General features: G+C 38.1%; 1 protein-coding gene across 1 annotated transcript in view; it reads left to right on the forward strand.

The window, feature by feature from the left end:
• LOC101540874 (E3 SUMO-protein ligase RanBP2) overlaps nucleotides 1-17,981 on the forward strand; it is a 76,127-nt gene that overhangs the window by 23,870 nt on the left and 34,276 nt on the right. The window contains exons 5-15 of the mRNA XM_055138054.1: nucleotides 830-1,060; nucleotides 1,542-1,687; nucleotides 4,574-4,766; nucleotides 8,481-8,568; nucleotides 12,450-12,659; nucleotides 13,519-13,700; nucleotides 13,959-14,134; nucleotides 14,733-14,856; nucleotides 15,963-16,124; nucleotides 16,441-16,578; nucleotides 16,853-16,999. Of these exons, the coding sequence (XP_054994029.1) occupies nucleotides 830-1,060; nucleotides 1,542-1,687; nucleotides 4,574-4,766; nucleotides 8,481-8,568; nucleotides 12,450-12,659; nucleotides 13,519-13,700; nucleotides 13,959-14,134; nucleotides 14,733-14,856; nucleotides 15,963-16,124; nucleotides 16,441-16,578; nucleotides 16,853-16,999 (1,797 nt within the window). The remainder of the gene's footprint in view (nucleotides 1-829; nucleotides 1,061-1,541; nucleotides 1,688-4,573; nucleotides 4,767-8,480; nucleotides 8,569-12,449; nucleotides 12,660-13,518; nucleotides 13,701-13,958; nucleotides 14,135-14,732; nucleotides 14,857-15,962; nucleotides 16,125-16,440; nucleotides 16,579-16,852; nucleotides 17,000-17,981) is intronic.

Consider the following 17,981-nt stretch of genomic DNA (forward strand, 5'->3'; position numbering starts at 1 on the left):
TTGGCCATATTTGGCATGGTCAGAGCCACTCTGAGCTCAGTGTTTGAGGGCACATTACTGGTGCCCTCTCGAGCAAATCTTGAGAGTCAACTCTGGCAATGCTTGTGACCATGTGGTGCTGGGATCGGTCGGAAGCTGGGCCTCTTAGCATGTAAAGAATGTGCTCTATCTATCCTGTTGACCTGTCTCTGACTGAGCTAACAGTTAAACTACCTCAGTCCTAGATAAATTACTTTCCTCCACTGAGTGAAAATTACCCATAGGACGACATTTTAGGGTTATTAGGAAGTTTAAAAATAAATATTTTGTAAAAATGGAAAGAATTGTGTCATTGGATAGGAGGTTTTCAAGCAAAGGCTAAAAAAAAATTGTTAGTAGAAGGGAAATGAGGTGGCAAATAAAAGGTGACAGGAGCTATTCTTTTCTTTCTCCATCCTTACCTTTGCAGGAAAGAGCCTGGCAAGCTCCCCCTGGTGTATTTGATATGCCAAATACAGTAACAATAACAGGTCTCAGTCTCCTGACCCTTAAAGCCTCCAATCATTGGGAAAGACGAGTAAGGAGAGGCTGCTAAAATCTCAGGGCTGGGATGAATGGAGACATTACTGGTGCCCTCTTGAGCAAATCTTGAACAACGGGATGACAGTGACAGTGATTCAGTGATAGTTTCTGGATAGGAAACACCTCTGAAAAGGATGTATGTGTGTGGGGGGGACACTAATAAGGTATCTGGAAATTAAGATTTGAGACAGTGGAGTGTATTAAAAACCATAATCTATTTGAAAAGTATTCAGATATTTTTCTAAATTAATCATTTTTTAAAAAACAGGAACAACTTTTAGATTGTAAAGGTGAAGATGGATGGAATAAACTTTTTGACTTGATTCAGTCAGAACTTTATGCACGACCTGATGATGTCCATGTCAATATTCGTCTAGTAGAGCTGTATCGTTCAAATAGGAGACTGAAGGATGCTGTGGCTCACTGCCATGAGGCAGAGAGAAACATAGCTTTGCGTTCAAGTTTAGAATGGAATTCATGTGTTGTGAAGACTCTTAAAGTAAGTAAAAACTATCGAATTTCTGTAATTCCATATTGACAATTGCCAGACATTTCTTTTAACAGTGTTCTTTAAGATTTAAATTTCTTTCATTTGTTGTAACAACTGAGAAGTGAAATTTTTACTATTATAATTTCAATTTGTAATTAGTCTTTTTTGAATCTTAATTTTCAATTCATTAATTCCCCCCTTGTTAAATTTATTAAAATTTTAAAATTGATTTTGTGGGTTACAGTGCTATTAATGATTTCTTATGCACATAATTCCAATACCATACCTCATCACCAGTGTACCCCTTCCTTAACCCTTCCCCCAACTTTGTTATATGGATCATTTTACTAGTCAGTGAAATTTTTTTATTATGATTTAAATTTATCATGAGTATAAAATTTTATCGGAGTTTTACAGAGAACAGAGTAGGCAAAGGAAATGCTTGGCATAAAATGATCAATTCTATAACATTTCTTTTTCTGCAATTTAGGAATATCTAGACTCTTCACAGTATTTGGAATCTGATAAAAGTAACTGGCGAGCAACCAATAAAGACTTACTTCTAGCCTATGCTAACCTTATGTTTCTTACGCTCTCTACTAGAGATGTGCAAGAAAGTAGAGAATTATTGGAAAGGTATGTGTTTCAGTAAATTACAGATTTTTCTCTGTAGTAATTTGTTGTATTGGTTCAAGAATTTTGCACTGTTTCATTTGTGGGAGGTGGAAGTTAGTAATTAGCTTTTGTTTTTGGGTCATACCTGACAATGCTAAGGAACTACTCTTGGTTCAGTGTTTGGGACAAATATGGTACCAGAGGGTGAACTAAGTTCAGTCTAAGATATAAGGCAAGCACTTCAACCTCTGGCTGTTCTCCCACTCGTAATTGAATTATTCTCAGACTTAAGTGTGAAGTTTAGGCATGCTTTGTTAAGGTCAAACTTGGAAAGGAATGTTCATTTTTATATTTTCGATTTATGCAAAATGATGCACGCCAGTGAGAATCAGGAAATATTTGTCAAATGCTCAAGTGTTAGCTCTTAGCTTTAGTTCTATTTTAGTACTTTATAAAGCTGTAATATGGGGCTGGAGAGGACTGATCTGGGTTCAGTCTCCAGCATTGTAGATGGTTCCCTGAGCACTGAGCCAGGAGTAAGCACTGAGCACAGTTGGATATGCCCCCCAAACAGATAACCTCCCCCTCCCAAATACATGTATATATGTATATGTACATGTGTGTATGCGTATACAGAATATAATATGTGTAATAGGACACACAATACACCCACCCACACACACAGTCGGGCCTTGGATGTTGATTAGTAGGAGATCACTTGCCTTTAATTGTGAGGCCCTGGGTATGAGGACCTCCAGCATACAAAAACAAACAACAACAAAAAACAGAAGTGGTCCTAAAATATAGTAAAGTATTTTATTTTTCCTAAATTTTTGTTTTTAGGACCTGTATCTCTGCATTATTTAAAGAAATTCCATTGAACAAAAGTATTGCTTGGATTAATATAAAGATGTTTGTTTAGAGCAGTGATTAATTAGAACTTATTAGCTAAATATGACTTGATGTCTGATTTTATTTTTTAGCTGGGGGGGGTGAAAGGTGGTGCATACCTGGCGGTACTCAGGTCTTACACATTGCTCATGGGATTACTTGGAATGCTGGAGATCAAACTCTAGTTGGCTGCACGCAGAGCAAGTGACCATCCTACTGTACTCCTGCTCTGATGCCTGATTCTTGTTTTTGTTTTTTACTGTAATGTCTAATCTGTTAAAGTTTCTTTGAAACACATCCATGCTTCTTTTTTATATGTTGTCTATAATTATACACTATTAATGATGCAGTTGAGCATTTGAGACAGAAATTGTATGCTTTTAGGGATAAATTTGTTTTATCTTGTCATAATTCTTGTTATAGCTACTGATTTAGACTGTATTTGTCTGAAAAATAACTCTTTTCCTTTAACTAATGTAAAGTTCTTTGTACTGTGATGTGTGGGAGAAGAAATCATTTTCTTTATAGTTTTTAGTGTTCTATGACAGGATGGTAGGGTAAAGGTGGCACTGTAGCACTGTCGTCCCATTGTTCATTGATTTGTTTGAGCGGGCAACAGTAATGTCTCCATTGTGAGACTTCTTGTTACTATTTTTGGGGTAAAGGTAGTGTCTAAAAATTAATTTGAAATTTGATTGTTGTATAAAATATTTAAGAAATTTTCTGTTGTATTCCCTTTGTACTCAAAGTTTTGGTCATATACCAAGAACTCGAGCAGGCACCAGTAACGTCTCTATTGTGAGACTTGTTACTGTTTTTGGCATATCGAATACGCCAGGGGTAGCTTGCCAGGCTCTTCCGTGTGGGCGGGATACTCTCTGTAGCTTGCCGGGCTCTCAGAGAGGGACAGAGGAATTGAACTTGGGTCGGCTGTGTGCAAGGCAAACACCCTACCCGTTGTGCTATGCTCCAGTCCAGTGACAGTGCTACAGTGCTACATAAACAATAACAAAGAAATCTTGTAGTAGTACTGTAAAAATAACTGTATCCCCTAAGTCTTGTAATGGGTTTTTTAACTTGAATTTGTAGGATTCCTGAATCTCTTACTTTTGCTTTTGGACCACATCTGGCAATGCTCAGGGGTTACTCGGCTCTGCACTCAGGAATGACTTCTGGTAGTGCTCAGGGACCATATGGAATACTAGGGATTGGACCAGAGTCATTTGTGTGCAAGACAAGCACCTTACCCACTTGCTGCCTCTCCGGCCCCTGGAACTCTCTTTCCATAAAATGAAGATTGTGAGAACATTCAGGATTTAAAAATACTAATTAGTATGCATATTGCAAATAAATTAGAAATATTATTTAACTTGTGTGTATGTAGACAGTGAGAAGAGCAACTAAGGTACCTATAACCTAGATATTTTTACCAGTTACTTATAATTTAGAATGGTGATTATAATTTGAAAAGTCCTAACTTTGAATTCAATATCAAAAAGAAACTAGAAAATATTTTAGTCTCCGGTTTTATTCTGGTTCACTATTATGATTCACTATAATCAGCAATCTTACTGGTTTCTGTTTTATAATAGGACAACTGGAAATAGCCTTTTTGTTTTTTCAAATATTTTTTGGGATACATCTGGCCATATTCAGGGCTTATTTCTAGCTCTGCAATCAAGAATCATTCCTGGAAGTGCTCAGGGGACTCTACAGGATACAGGGGATTGAACCCAGATTCAGCAGTGTGCAAGGCTAGTGCCTTACCCTCTGTACTATTGCTTTTGCCTCTTGAAATAGCTATTTTGGGAAAAGAAACAATTCTGTGGTTTAAAGTTGAAGTTCAGAAAGTATGCGGGATAAGTGTAGATGATCCATGATTTATTGAATAATGACTATTAGAATTTGCATATGAAAAATAAAGCCTGAAACCAACTTCTATTCTATTTTGAATTTAATAATGAAAATTATTTAAAATAAAAGGTTTAATTCCTGCTTAATAATTTACTCTTACAGCTTTGACAGTGCTCTTCATTCTGTGAAATCTTGTGTGTGTGGAAATGATGAACTCTCAGCTACTTTCTTAGAAATAAAAGGACATTTCTACATGCATGCTGGTTCTCTGCTTTTGAAGATGGGCCAGCATAGTGATGTGCAGTGGCGAGCTCTCTCTGAGCTGGCCGCATTGTGCTATCTCTTAGCATTTCAGGTAAACCTCTTCCATTTTTGGGTGCAAGTGACATTTTACTGAGTTTGTATTTCACACGGTCAAAGATGAATCCTGGTATATAATAAGAATGCGAACAAACTTTTATGAGTAAAGTTGAATAATTAATTTGGTAGGTACAAATAACATACTTTGCTGTTCTGGTGGCAGACATGCTACTATGGTTTATTGGGAGACCATTTGGAGGGTTTGATGTTCCTTGCCATTTCTGAGAATCTGATAAATAATCTCAGATAGGGAAAATTGATTAATAAAAAATATGTGTAACTTGGGCAAAAGCCTTAAGTAAATTTAGGGGACATAATTACATATTCAAGAAGAATGTAAGTACCCCAAATACTCTTAACAAGTTCGTTGAAAAATACACTTTCTTTAACATTTGAGACACATGGTCTAAGTGTCTTAAATGTGTCTTAAACAGCAGATTTATCTCTTTGGAAACAAAACATGTTTTGAAAAAAAACAATAAAATGTTGGTCTTATCCTTTTTTTTTTTTTCTTAAACAGTCCCAGGGTTCATACTTGTGCTCTACATTTGAGCCACATTCCCTGTCCCAGTTCAAGGTGTATACGTCCTGAAATGTTTGTCTTCTTTACTAACCCACTTCTGCAGTTTTTGCCCTTTAACTCCCCACCTCCCTTCCTGTGCCCAGGGTTCATAAGTTTAGAGCAAGTGCTCTGTTGCTGAACCACATTCCTAGCCCTAGTTTCAATGTTGCTTTCAGTGCACTTGCAGTAATTCTTAAAGAAGTCAGATAGTCTGTCAAGATTTGCCTTAGTCCTGTCATGTAAAAGTTATTAGCTGTGGTAATCAATTTGAATGAAGGAAAGGAAAAAGAACTCACTGTAAAATTATTCTTAGACTTCTTATAGTTTATATTCCATAGATCTTATAAGAAACACTTGACATTCACCCCACAGTGTTAAAGTTCCTGTTTGCTCTGTATAAATATTTAGGTTCATTAGGAATGTCACTGTCACTGTGGTCCCGTTGCTCATCGATTTGCTTGAGCGGGCACCAGTAACGTCTCCATTGTGTGACTTCTTGTTACTGTTTTTGGCATATTTAATACGCATGGGTAGCTTGCCAGGCTCTGCCTTGGGGGTGAGATACTCTCGGTAGCTTGCTGGGCTCTCCAAGAGGGGTGGAGGAATTGAACCCGGGTCGTCTGCATGCAGGGCAAATGTCCTACCTGCTGTGCTATAGCTCCAACCCATTAGGAATGTATTAGTGAAAATTAATGAAATTAATACAGGCATACACTAGAAGTTGTTTTGGTAATTTTCTTTTTTTCTTTTTTTTTTTTATTCTGCCACACCTGATGGTGCTCAGCACTTACTCCTGGCTCTTCATTCAGTGGTCACTTCTGGTGGGCTCGGGTGTCTATAGTGGGTGCTGGGGATCGAACCTGGGTTGGCTGTGTGCAAGACCAGTTTCCTAGCTTCAGTACTGTCTTGTCCCCTCAAAACTTTCTGTTTATAGTAAAAATGAAATCTCTTTCCTAGCCTGTTGACTCAAATCTTGCTCATATTAGAGAAGAATGTTTGTTCAACTTTTGGGGGAATGAAAGCCATCTATATTTTTTGTGCATCTCCCCTCCCCTATCCCTTCCCTCAAAGCTTTTCCTTTCTTCCCCCCACCCCATTGAATCACTGTGAGATACACAGTGATAAAGTTGTTAATGATTGGGTTTCAGTCATATGATGTTCCAACACCCATCCCTTCACCAGTGTACATTCCCCACCACCAGTGTCCCCAGTTTTCCCTGCCATCCCCTCCCAGCCCAGCCCGTCTCTATTTTCTCTCTCTCTCTCTCTCTCTCTCTCTCTCTCTCTCTCTCTCTCTCTCTCTCTTTCTCCCACCCCCTCTCTCATCTCTCCTCTCTCTCCTCTTTCTCTGCGCTTCGGCACTCCTCACTCCCTCAACTTACACTTGTGTCAAACGCCCAACCATGGACCAGTCCCTGGCCCCTGTTTCTTCTGTCTTTGGATATTTGTCTCATACTATGTTGTTTTTAATATCCTGCAAATGACTGCATCATTATATGTCTGTCTCTCTCCCTTTGACTCATTTCGTTCAGCTTGATACTCCATGACTTCATTTTTCCTAAGGGCTGTTTAGTATTCCTTTGTGTAAAGGTACCATAGAATCTTTATCTGTCTCAGGCACTTGGATTGTTTCTAGATTCTGGCTATTATCAGTAGTACTGCAGTGAACATAGAAGTACAGAAGGTTTTTCTGCATTTGTTTTTGAGCCTCTGTGGTGTTTTCCCAGGAATGGTATTGCTGGGTCATATGGAAGCTCAATATCTAGTATTTTGAGGAATGCACATACTGTTTTACAAAAAGGCTGGACAAGTTGGCATTCCTACCAGCAATGAATGATAGTCCCTTTCTCCTTATATTCGAGCCTGCACTGGTTGTTGCTGTTCTTTTTTTGATGTGTGCCAGTCTCTGTGGTGTGAAATATCTCATTGTTGTTTAGATTTGCATCTCCCTGGTTATTGGTGTGATGCAGAGCATTTTTTTCATGTACCTTTGGGCCATTTGTATTTCTTTGAGGAAGTTTCTGTTCATTTCTTCTTCTCAATTTTTTTTTTCTCTTGTAAAGTTTCTAAAAAACTATTTTTTTTTTTTTTTGCTTTTTGGGTCACACCCGGCAATGCACAGGGGTCATTCCTGGCTCATGCACTCAGGAATTACCCCTGGTGCTCAGGGGACCATATGGCATGCTGGGATTTGAACCCGGGTCGGCCGCGTGCAAGGCAAATGCCCTACCCGCTGTCCTATCACTTCAGCCCCTATTTTTTTGTTTTGTTTGTTTTTGATGTTTTTGGACCACTCCTGGTGATGCTCAGGGATTACTCCTGACTGTCTTGGAGTAACATATAGTATTGAACCTGCATTGGCCGTGTGCAAGGCAAGTGCCCTGCCTGCTGTACTATGGCTCTGGCCCCAAATGTTGTTTAAAATTCTTTTTTTATTGTTTTTGGGCCACACCCATCGATGCTCAGAGTAGGGCTTACTTCTGGCTCTGCACTCAGAAATTACTCCTGGTGGTGTTTGTGCAACCATTATGGGAATGGGGATCACATCTAGGTCGGCTGTCTATAAGACAAGAACCCTACCCACTGGACTATTCCTCTGGCCCCTGTAAGAAACTTTTTATCTGGATATTTCTACAATTTTTTTCTTTTCACTATTCTAAGTATATACCATATTTCTCTTATTAATGGGCTGTGGCTTAGAATTTTTTTATACTTTCTCAGTTGTGTGTTTATCTTAGTGGTATCTCAGATAAGCCAAACTCTTAGAGAAAATATGTATTTAAAGTATGATATTTCTAAATATAGTTCTACCAGTGCCGTGTAAAGGAGAGTTGTCTTCTCAGGGCTGTGTAAAGTAAGGTTGTCTGGTATTCTGTATATACAAGTTAGAAAAGTGTTCTAACTTCTTCATTTTCCTACATGTAAATCAAATACATTTGATTTAGAAAGTAATTGTGAAGTACTTTCTGTAGGCATGTTTTATAAATTATGTAAGTCTGTGATTTTAATTTTTTGCAATAATTTCCCAATTCAGTTTAGCCATTAATCTATTGTTCATACACCATCAAAAGCACAGTGTAATAGATTTATTTTATTATTGAATGAAACATGGATAATACTAAATATGTTTGATTCTAAAACTACCAGGTTCCAAGACCAAAGGTTAAGTTAATGAAAGGAGAAACTGGACAAAATTTGCTGGAAATAATGGCCTTTGATCGTCTGAGCCAATCAGGTAATAGTAATTTTTGTTATAAAAGAAACTACCTTATCATATCTCTAATCAGGATATAATCTCTCACAATCATTTGTTTCTCTCTGCCATATGGAATTTGGACAGGATACATGTGAAGAATAGAAGAAAGGGCATATTCTTTAAAATGAATAATTATTTCATATCGTTTACTTGTAGATAAGCTCCTTAACCTCTTTCTTAGTTAGCTGCTAGAGCCTTTAACCTGAAATTTTTTGTTTTTGATTTTGGGCCACAACCAGCAGTGCTCAGGTTCTACTCCTGCCAGTATGCTTATTCCCTACTTAGGTTCGGGGTTGATGTGTCATGTTGGGGCTCGAATCTGGGTTGGCTGCTTGCAAGGCAAGTGCCTTACCCACTGTACTGTACTATGTCTCTGGTGTCCGAATAATTTTTTTGTTTTTGTTTTTGCTTTTGAGTAACACCCAGCATTGCTCAGGAGTTCTTCCTGTGTCTGCCTTCAGAAATTACTCCTGGTGTTGTTTGGAATACCAGACAGGATGATGGGAATTGAACCTGGTTCAGCCGCATGCAAGCTGGACTCATTCTGGCCCCTTGAATAATTTTTTAAATGGTCCAAACCTAAGGCAGCGTGGTGCTTAAAGGTCACTGTGGCAGTTCATTGAGGTCTATGCTGTTCTGTTGATCAAAGCCAGGGCTACTGCATGTGACTTTGTGTTCAACTCTTTGATTCGTCTTACTGGTACCTAATCTAAAATTGCTTTTTCTTTTTTTGGGGTGCCACACCCAGCAGTAGAAATGAAGAATTTCTTTTTATTTTTTGGGGAGCCATACCCAGCAGAGTTTACTTACAGCTCTGTGCTTGGGGACCATGTATGGTGTTCAGGAGTTGAGCTGGGGTCAGCTGCACACAAGGGAATCTGTACACTAGCTTTCTGTCCCATAACCGAACATCTAAAAACACACAAGATTACTGATTTGCCAGTCACTCAGCATCATTTGCTTTTTGTTTTGTTTTGAGGCCACATCTGACTGTTCTGAGAACTTTCTGTTTGGTGCTCAGAGATCACTTCTGGTGGACTCGGTAACCATATTGGGTGCTAGGGGTCAAACCTGGGTCAATTGCAAGTACGGCAAGTGCCTACCTGCTGTACTGTTTCTTTGGTCTCAATACCATTTATTTTTCAGACACGGCTCTGGGTGATAGAAGGATGAAAGTATGTACTATTTTATTAAGGAGCTCTGAGTAGGGGCTGGAGTGATAGCACAGCGGGTAGGGCGTTTGCCTTGCACGCGGCCGACCCGGGTTCAAATCCCAGCATCCCATATGGTCCCCTGAGCACGGCCAGGGGTAATTCCTGAGTGCAGAGCCAGGAGTAGCCCCTGTGCATCGCCAGGTGTGACCCAAAAAGCAAAAAAAAAAAAAAAAAAAAAAAAGGAGCTCTGAGTAGCATCAGGCTTTAGGAATTTAGAGCTATTGCCAGTATTTTCTGGGTGTTGGATGGATCCTAAATGTTCATTACATATTGCCTCTGGTTTTGCTAAAACAAAATTTTCAAAATATTCAGGTGGACAGTGTATCAAGCAGTGAGTTGAAGAAACATGTTCCCTGTGGGAACAGTTTCGTATTGAAGTTAATGAACTTTGTAAAGAACAAGTAGTATATAATACTATAAGCGTTGATGTAGTTTGATCAAAATTTTTAGTAGACTTTGAGTCTTGAAAAAGTGACTTTAATTTTTTTTTTTTATTTTGACCTGGTGGTATTCGAGGGACCCATGTGGTGTCAAGGATTGTACCTGTACTTTTTGCTTGCAAAGCATGTGCTTGGCACTCTGTTTTGTTTCTTATGTCTCCTCAGCTTTTTCAGGACTGCCTCAGGTACCTTTGCAGAGTGTTAGGAGATAGTAAAATTACTTTTTGATGTCTTTGGTCTGTGTTTAAACTTCATTCTGCACGTTTTTGGAAAGAATATTCTGTTGGCATTTTCAGACTGTGGTATTAATACAGGTTAATGGTAAAACAAAACCTGAGAAGTAGAATTATTCCATAGAGTAACATACCACGTATTTTTCCCGTTTAAAGTTTATGATTCCACGTTGTTTAGTTTCATAGAATTGAGCAATCTACACTCAATTTTAGAACACTTTCATTACCTCAGAAAGGTATTTCATACCAGTTTTTCTCCAAACTCCCAGTCTTGGGCAGCTACTAATCTCTCTCTTAGAGTTCTCTGTTTTTGACATTTCATATACAGTGAATTGTGTGATCTTTAGTGTTTGACTTCTTTCATTAGGATATGTCTTCAACTTTTATGCATGTTACAGTATGTACTAGAACATCATCTTGCTGGTAGATTGTCAGTGTTTCTTGGGTACTATCCAATAGTGCTCAGCGACTACATCTGATACTAGGCCTGGGGTTTCCAGCCATCATCATTAATTCTGGGGGGCTTTGGGCTATACCCAGCAGTACCCAGGGCTTATTTCTGGCTCTGTGCTCAGGAATCACTCCTGGTAGTGCTTCGGGGACTGTTTGTGGTGCTGGGGATTGAACCTGTGACTATGTGCAAGGCTGTACTATATTCTGTACTCTGTATTGCTCTATACTGCTAAGTTATACTCTGACTCATGTCATCAATGTTTTTGTTTGCTTTTGGGTCACACCCAAAGATCCCCAGGGGTTACTCCTGGCTCTACACTCAGGAAATAGTCCTGGTGATGCTTGAGGCACCATAGGGGATTCCAGCAATTGGAAGTCAGTCATGTACAAGGCGAGCGCCCTACCTGCTGTCTTACTTCTTCGTCCCACATCGATGTTTTTATTTTTATTTTTAAATTTTTTTATTGAATCATCATGAGATAGTTATAAAGCTTTCATGATTGAGTTTCAGTCATACAATGATCGAACACCACCAGTGTCCCTAGTGTCCCTCCTGACACCCCCACCCCACCCCATCCCCTGCCTTTATGGCAGGCACTTTCCTTTTTACTCTTTAACATTGTTTTTTTTTTTTTTTCTTTTTGGGTCACACCCGGTGATGCACAGGCGTTACTCCTGGCTCTACACTCAGGAATTACTTCTGGCGGTGCTCAGGGGACCATATGGGATGCCGGGGATAGAATCCGGGTCGGCCGTGTGCAAGGCAAACGCCCCACCAGCTGTGCTATCGCTCCAGTCCCCCTCCCCCTTTTTGGGTAACATTGGTGGTTTTTTTTTTGGTTTTTGGGTCACACCCGGCGATGCACAGGGGTTACTCCTGGCTCTTCACTCAGGAATTACCCCTGGCGGTGCTCAGGGGACCATATGGGATGCTGGGATTAGAACCTGGGTGAGCCGCGTGCAAGGCAAACGCCCTACCCGCTGTGCTATCGCTCCAGCCCCAACATTGGTGTTTTTAAGGTAGTTTACTTACCTCAGACTTCTTGGTTCAGTCCTTTAAAAGCCTAATTTTTTTGTTTTACGACTTCATATTTTCCACGCATTACTGCCATCTTCCTTTTTTTAAAATTTTTTTTGGTGAAGCAAGATAGTTTTTACTGAAACTTATTTAGAAAGATATGAGGGGAGAGAATGGTGTACACATTCAGTAGAGACACAGGCTTCTCCAGAGTGGAAAAAAGGCAAAGAAACAGACAAGCAAGTGAGATAATGTGTTTAAGGAGGAATGTGGGCTTGAAGAGAAAGCTGTTTTTCTTTGCTTTTACTCTAGTATGTAGACAAAGCTTTTGTTAAACCTGCAACCTATGCTCATAATTTTGCATAATCAATTTTTTGTTGTCTAGCTCTGTTAGGATTGTCACGGTTTTTCTTCTGAGGGTATTATGAATGAAATTACTGTGAAACTCCTGAGAGATGTAAAAATATTTTTTAATGATAGCAATTACTGTTTTGTTTTTCAGGGCACATGCTGCTAAACTTAAGTCATGATAAGCAAGATTTTTTAAAAGAAGTTATGGAGTCCTTTGCCAATAAAAGTGGTCAGTCAGCTTTATATGATGCTTTATTTTCGAGTCAGCCATCTAAGGATAGATCTTTCCTTGGTAGCGATGATTTTGGAAACATTGATGGACAAGTACCAGAACTTGATGATTTGGCTAGATACGATCTTGGTGAGTTTTATCTTTTAAAATACGTATTTTTCATCTTTAATCTTAGAAAAATAAAAGCAAAAAGGGAAATAGATAAATTATCTATAATCTAATTTTCTAGAAATAATGATTTGATATTTTCCAGTATTTCAGGCTTTTGGGGGGCGTTGGGGAAGGGGGCGACCAATATAGTTTATTTGGATTTATCCATGGTTTGGTTATCTCTTGTTTTTAGATTTTTACTGTTAATACTGTGATGAAAACTTTATATTTTAATTTTTCCTCGTAGAGATTATTAAAAACAATTACTGGGACAAAGGTGATGTGTATGTTTAAAAAAGTCTTGCAAGTTGCCATATAGGCAGAAGCCCATAACTTTCAGTCTTGAATTTCATGTAGAAAAAAATACCTCTATTATCACAATATTTCTCAGTGCATTAAGGCAAAGTGTTTTAAGGTTTCTTTTTTTTTCTTTTTTTTTTAGATTTTGCTTTATTGAGTTCTAGTGAGCCTCTTTTCAGATGGATTTGAATTTCCTGATCTAGATATACACTGTGTATTTTCATTTCCTTGCTAATACTTACCTTTTGGTGCCAGGAATTGAAATTAGGACCTCACACGTACAGGGCAAGTGTTCTACTGAGCTGCATTCCTGGCTCGAACACTTTTCATTAGGAACCACGAGACCTTGCTTCTCATGGAACTTTCCTGAGCTCTGCAGAAAACAAATTCTAAAATTAAAACATTTAGTGTACATTGCTTGTGTTATGTTGATAAAAGTGATTACACTGTGCGCGTGCGCACGCACGCACGCATGCACACACACACATACAGACACAGTTACTTGAACTTTGTGTCTTTTTTGTATGTTTTCTTTCAGGTGCCATTCGAGCACATAATGGTAGTCTTCAGTACCTTACTTGGCTTGGCATGCAGTGGAATTCATTGCCTTCTTTACCTGCAATTCGAAAATGGTTAAAACAGCTTTTTCATCATCTGCCTCAGGAAACCTCAAGACTTGAAACAAATGCACCTGAATCATTATGTATTTTAGATCTTGAAGTAAGACGTGATTTTAAATATTTTGAGTTTTGTTTAATTTTGTCTTGGCGATACTCCTGGTAATGTTCAGGGCTTTTTCCCTAGCTCTGCTCAAAGATCATTCGTTAGTGCTGAGGGGGCAGTACTGAGTGTACCGAGTGGGTTAAAATGGGGCTAGTTGCCTGTTTACACTTTTTGACAACAACAGCAAAAAGGGTGTGGGAACTTTGGTTTAAATTTTGTAATGTAAAGTAACAAGTTCACTTTTAATCAAAACAGGTGTTTCTTCTTGGAGTAATATATACTAGCCACTTACAATTGAAGGAGAAATCTAATTCTCATTGTAGCTTCTATCATCCATTGTGCTTGCCACTTCCTGTATGTAAACAGCTCTGTACAGAAAGACAAAAGTCTTGGTGGGATGCTGTTTGTAATCTAATCCACAGAAAAGCAGTGTAAGTATTCATATTTAACTTACTGCTTTTTATCAGCAATGTAATTCATGTGAAGGTTTATTTTTGATTTTGGGGACACACCCAGTGGTGCTCCGGGCTTTCTCCTGGCTTTGCCCTCAGGTATCACTCCTGGTGGTCTCAGGAGACCATAGGGGTTGCTAGGGGCTATATGGGGTGGACACAGGCAGCAAAAACACACTATGCCTGTGCTATTGCCCTGCTCCCACAGAAAGGTGTAAGAGAAGCATATGACCAATTGTCTCCTCCACAAAGGTGATTTCTAATCTATATGGTCACCTGTGGTCATAAAATATTTTACAAGAAATATTTTGAGACATACCATAGTCACATAAGTCTTGTCACAAAAAGTTTTGTTTTAGTTTTATTTTGTTGGTTATTGTTCATCTCTTTCTTTGCCAGATTTATGAATTAAGCTTATTCTTAGTCTGCTTATGTGTAAAATTTGTATTATATGTAGGGTTCTATCTGCAGTTTTAGAATGTATATCCTTTATGGATATGAGGAATGGGGGGCTCTATTGTATACCTAAGTGTTGAACTACGTGTTTATGAACATTTATATAATAAAACATTTTTAGACCTGGAACTTCAGCGAAATTGCGACTTCTAGTTCAGCATGATATAAATACTCTCAGGGCCCAGGAAAAGCATGGCCTTCAACCTGCTCTTCTTGTACACTGGGCAGAATACCTTCAGAAAACAGTAAGTCGATTCAGGGTGTGTTTTGTTTTGCTCAGGGCTTAACTCTTGGCTTTCTGCTCAGGGATCATTTCTGGCAGTGCTTGGGGGACTATATCGGGTATGGGAGTTAGAACTTGGGTCACCATATGCAGGGCAAATGCTCTGTCCTGTCTTTCTGGCCCTAAGATATGCTTTTAAGAATAAATAAATAACAAATTATTTATTTCATCTTTTTTCCCCCTGTCTTTAAGTTTAGTTTAGAGCTCTTCTTGCTTGATGGTCGGGGTTAGTCCTGGTGTTGCTCTAAGGGATCATGTGGTTTTGGTATTGAACCTGGGTTTCCTGCATTCAGAGTACGTGCTAAGCCCGTTGAGCTATCTCTTGGCCCCAAGAAAATTATCTTAAGTTTTAGAAATTAAACTTTTTGTTTAAAACTATTTAGTTTTGAAAGCAAAATATGATATTAGGATAGTGAAATATGTATATATGTTTTTAGTTTGCTGCTAGTATATGATATTTAGACTCTTACACCTAGTACATGGTAAATGTTACCATGGATATTAACTATAGCTTTTGTTGCTTAATAATGGTGATTATTTTCCAACCTGAAAAATATTTGAAAGGTAAGACTCTAAAAATAAGGGCATTATAGGTCTTTCAGAATATGTGAGGCCTGTTTTATGGCATTATTAGGTGTAGTTGTGTAGTATTTTCATTTAACGGTGATATAGTGTTGCAGGTTTTCAACTATCTAAAACTATTGCTGTTAAAAAAAATGGGTTTGACCGGAGATATGTTTCAAAGGGTAGAGTGCATGCTTTGTATGTAGGAAGTCTGAATTCTATCTCTAGTAAGAGTGAATCCTGAGAATAGAGCTGGAAATAATCCCAAAACTAAAAAAAAAACCAAAAAAAAATAGAAGGTTAGAAGTACTTCATTAAGTAGCATTTTTGAAAGTACCAGCAGTAATCACTGTTATTAAAGAGACATCAACCAGGGTTGATGTCTCTTTAATATTTAGAATGTTGTGCAATTTAAAAAATTTTTCCAGACCTTATTTATGTTTTTATATGTTGTTGCATCTTATTTGTGTTCTGTAGAGATGATTCCAAACTTTATATTTTTAGGGCAGTGCTCTTAATTCTTTTTATGATCAGCGGGAATACATAGGCAGGAGTGTTCATTATTGGAAAAAGGTTCTGCAGTTGTTGAAGACAATAAAAAAGAAGAACAGTATTCCTGAACCGATTGACCCTCTGTTCAAACATTTTCATAGTGCAGACATTCAGGTAATAGTGGGGGGCAAGGGTGTAACTTATTCCTTGCAAATTGGAGGCTTTTGGTTTGATTTATGGCACTATGATGTATGGATTAATGAATAAAATAATGGAGAATCCCTCTGCACATTATGGGAATACGGGTTTCCAGTTTATAAACAGATATAGGGTATATATTACTTAAATCCACCATTTGTTGCAAATAAAGCAGAAAGCTGATGTGTGGTGATAAATCTTGTAAGAGTATATAAGAAATTATTTGGAAATTAACTAGTTTTGATAATTCTGGATAGAGATATGTAATTTGCCTATTTTTAAATGTTTTTAGGCATCTGAAATTGGTGAATATGAAGAAGAAGCACACATAACGTTTGCTATTTTGGATGCAGTTAATGGAAATATAGAAGATGCTATGACTGCTTTTGAATCTATAAAAAATGTTGTTTCTTATTGGAATCTTGCATTGGTAAGTAGACATAGCACTTGAGTTGCAGAGTTTCTTTTTTGTTTTTGTTTCGTTGTTTTTTGTTTATTTTGGGGCCACACCTGGGCTTACTCCTGAGTCTGTGCTCAGGGATCACTCCTAACAATGCTTGTGGGATTGTCCGTGTCTGGTGCTGGGGATTGAACTGGCTTGACCATATAAAAGGCAGGTGTCTTACCCTGTACTATCTCTGACCCCCACAAATTTCTTTCGTTGCCTAATGCTTATGATTGTTTAATAAATGCATTCTATATAGATTTTTCACAGAAAAGCAGAGGACATTGAAAATGATGCCCTCTCTCCTGAAGAACAAGAAGAATGCAAAAATTATCTGCGGAAGACCAGGGACTACCTAATAAAGATACTAGATAACAGTGACTCAGATTTTTCAGTGGCCAAGAAAGTAAGTTGCTGGGTATTTGTATTTAGTATTGAAAGCTGAATGATAAATATTTTTGCCATTTCTATATTGATAAATTTTTTTTTAAACTTTTTGGGTTACACCTGGCGATGCACAGGGGTTACTCCTGGCTTTGCACTCAGGAATTACTCCTGACGGTGCTCAGGGAGCCATATGGGATGCTGGGAATTAAACCTGGGTCGGCCGTGTGCAAGGCAAACGCCCTACCCGCTGTGCTATCTCTCCAGCCCCCTATATTGATAATTTTAAGATGCCTTGTAGCTAATGCGTGGTAGGATTTTTTTGAATATTAGTGTTACTTTCTTGGTTTTGATGTCTTTAAACTTGGGAGTTTAGGCTTTTATTTCTATGAAAATACTTGTTCGAAAAATAGAAAAGCTTCTAAAGATAGTTATTTTTGTTATCTTTATCTAGGAGTATAGAGCCCTCGGTCTGCAACTGCTGGGTGTAGATCTATGATTTTTTTTTTCCTGGAATCAACAATAGTTGCTAATAACTTCAGAGCATTTCTTCTCATCTTTCGCTGCTCTGAACTCGTTTTTTTCTAACAGCAGTTGGAAATTGCTGTAGAGTGTTGATCAGTTACATTTAACTTTCCAAGTATTTAAAAAATTTTGTTTTGCTGCTCTTTGATGACAGTTTACATTGTCTTTGCTTTCTACTGTCTATATTTCTCTCCCCTTTCAAAATTTATTAGAAAATGTTAATAACTTTGCTAAAATCTTCCAGGTTGCCATTATCATAATTACAGATGATGAAGGAATTGAACCCAATAGTCCAGAGTTAGAAGACTTTTGATTGCATGTGTTTTATGTGTTGTGTTAAGCATAAAACTCTTATTGTACCAAAAAAGAGATACATAAGAAAATCTTCAGACTTATTTCAGGACTTATTCCCTTATTTATTTATTTTTTTTAGTTTTATATTTTGAATCACCATGAGAGCAGTTACACAACTTTCCAGT

This window comes from Sorex araneus, chromosome 1 (assembly GCF_027595985.1).
Source record: "Sorex araneus isolate mSorAra2 chromosome 1, mSorAra2.pri, whole genome shotgun sequence".
NCBI classification, from domain to species: Eukaryota; Metazoa; Chordata; class Mammalia; order Eulipotyphla; family Soricidae; genus Sorex; species Sorex araneus.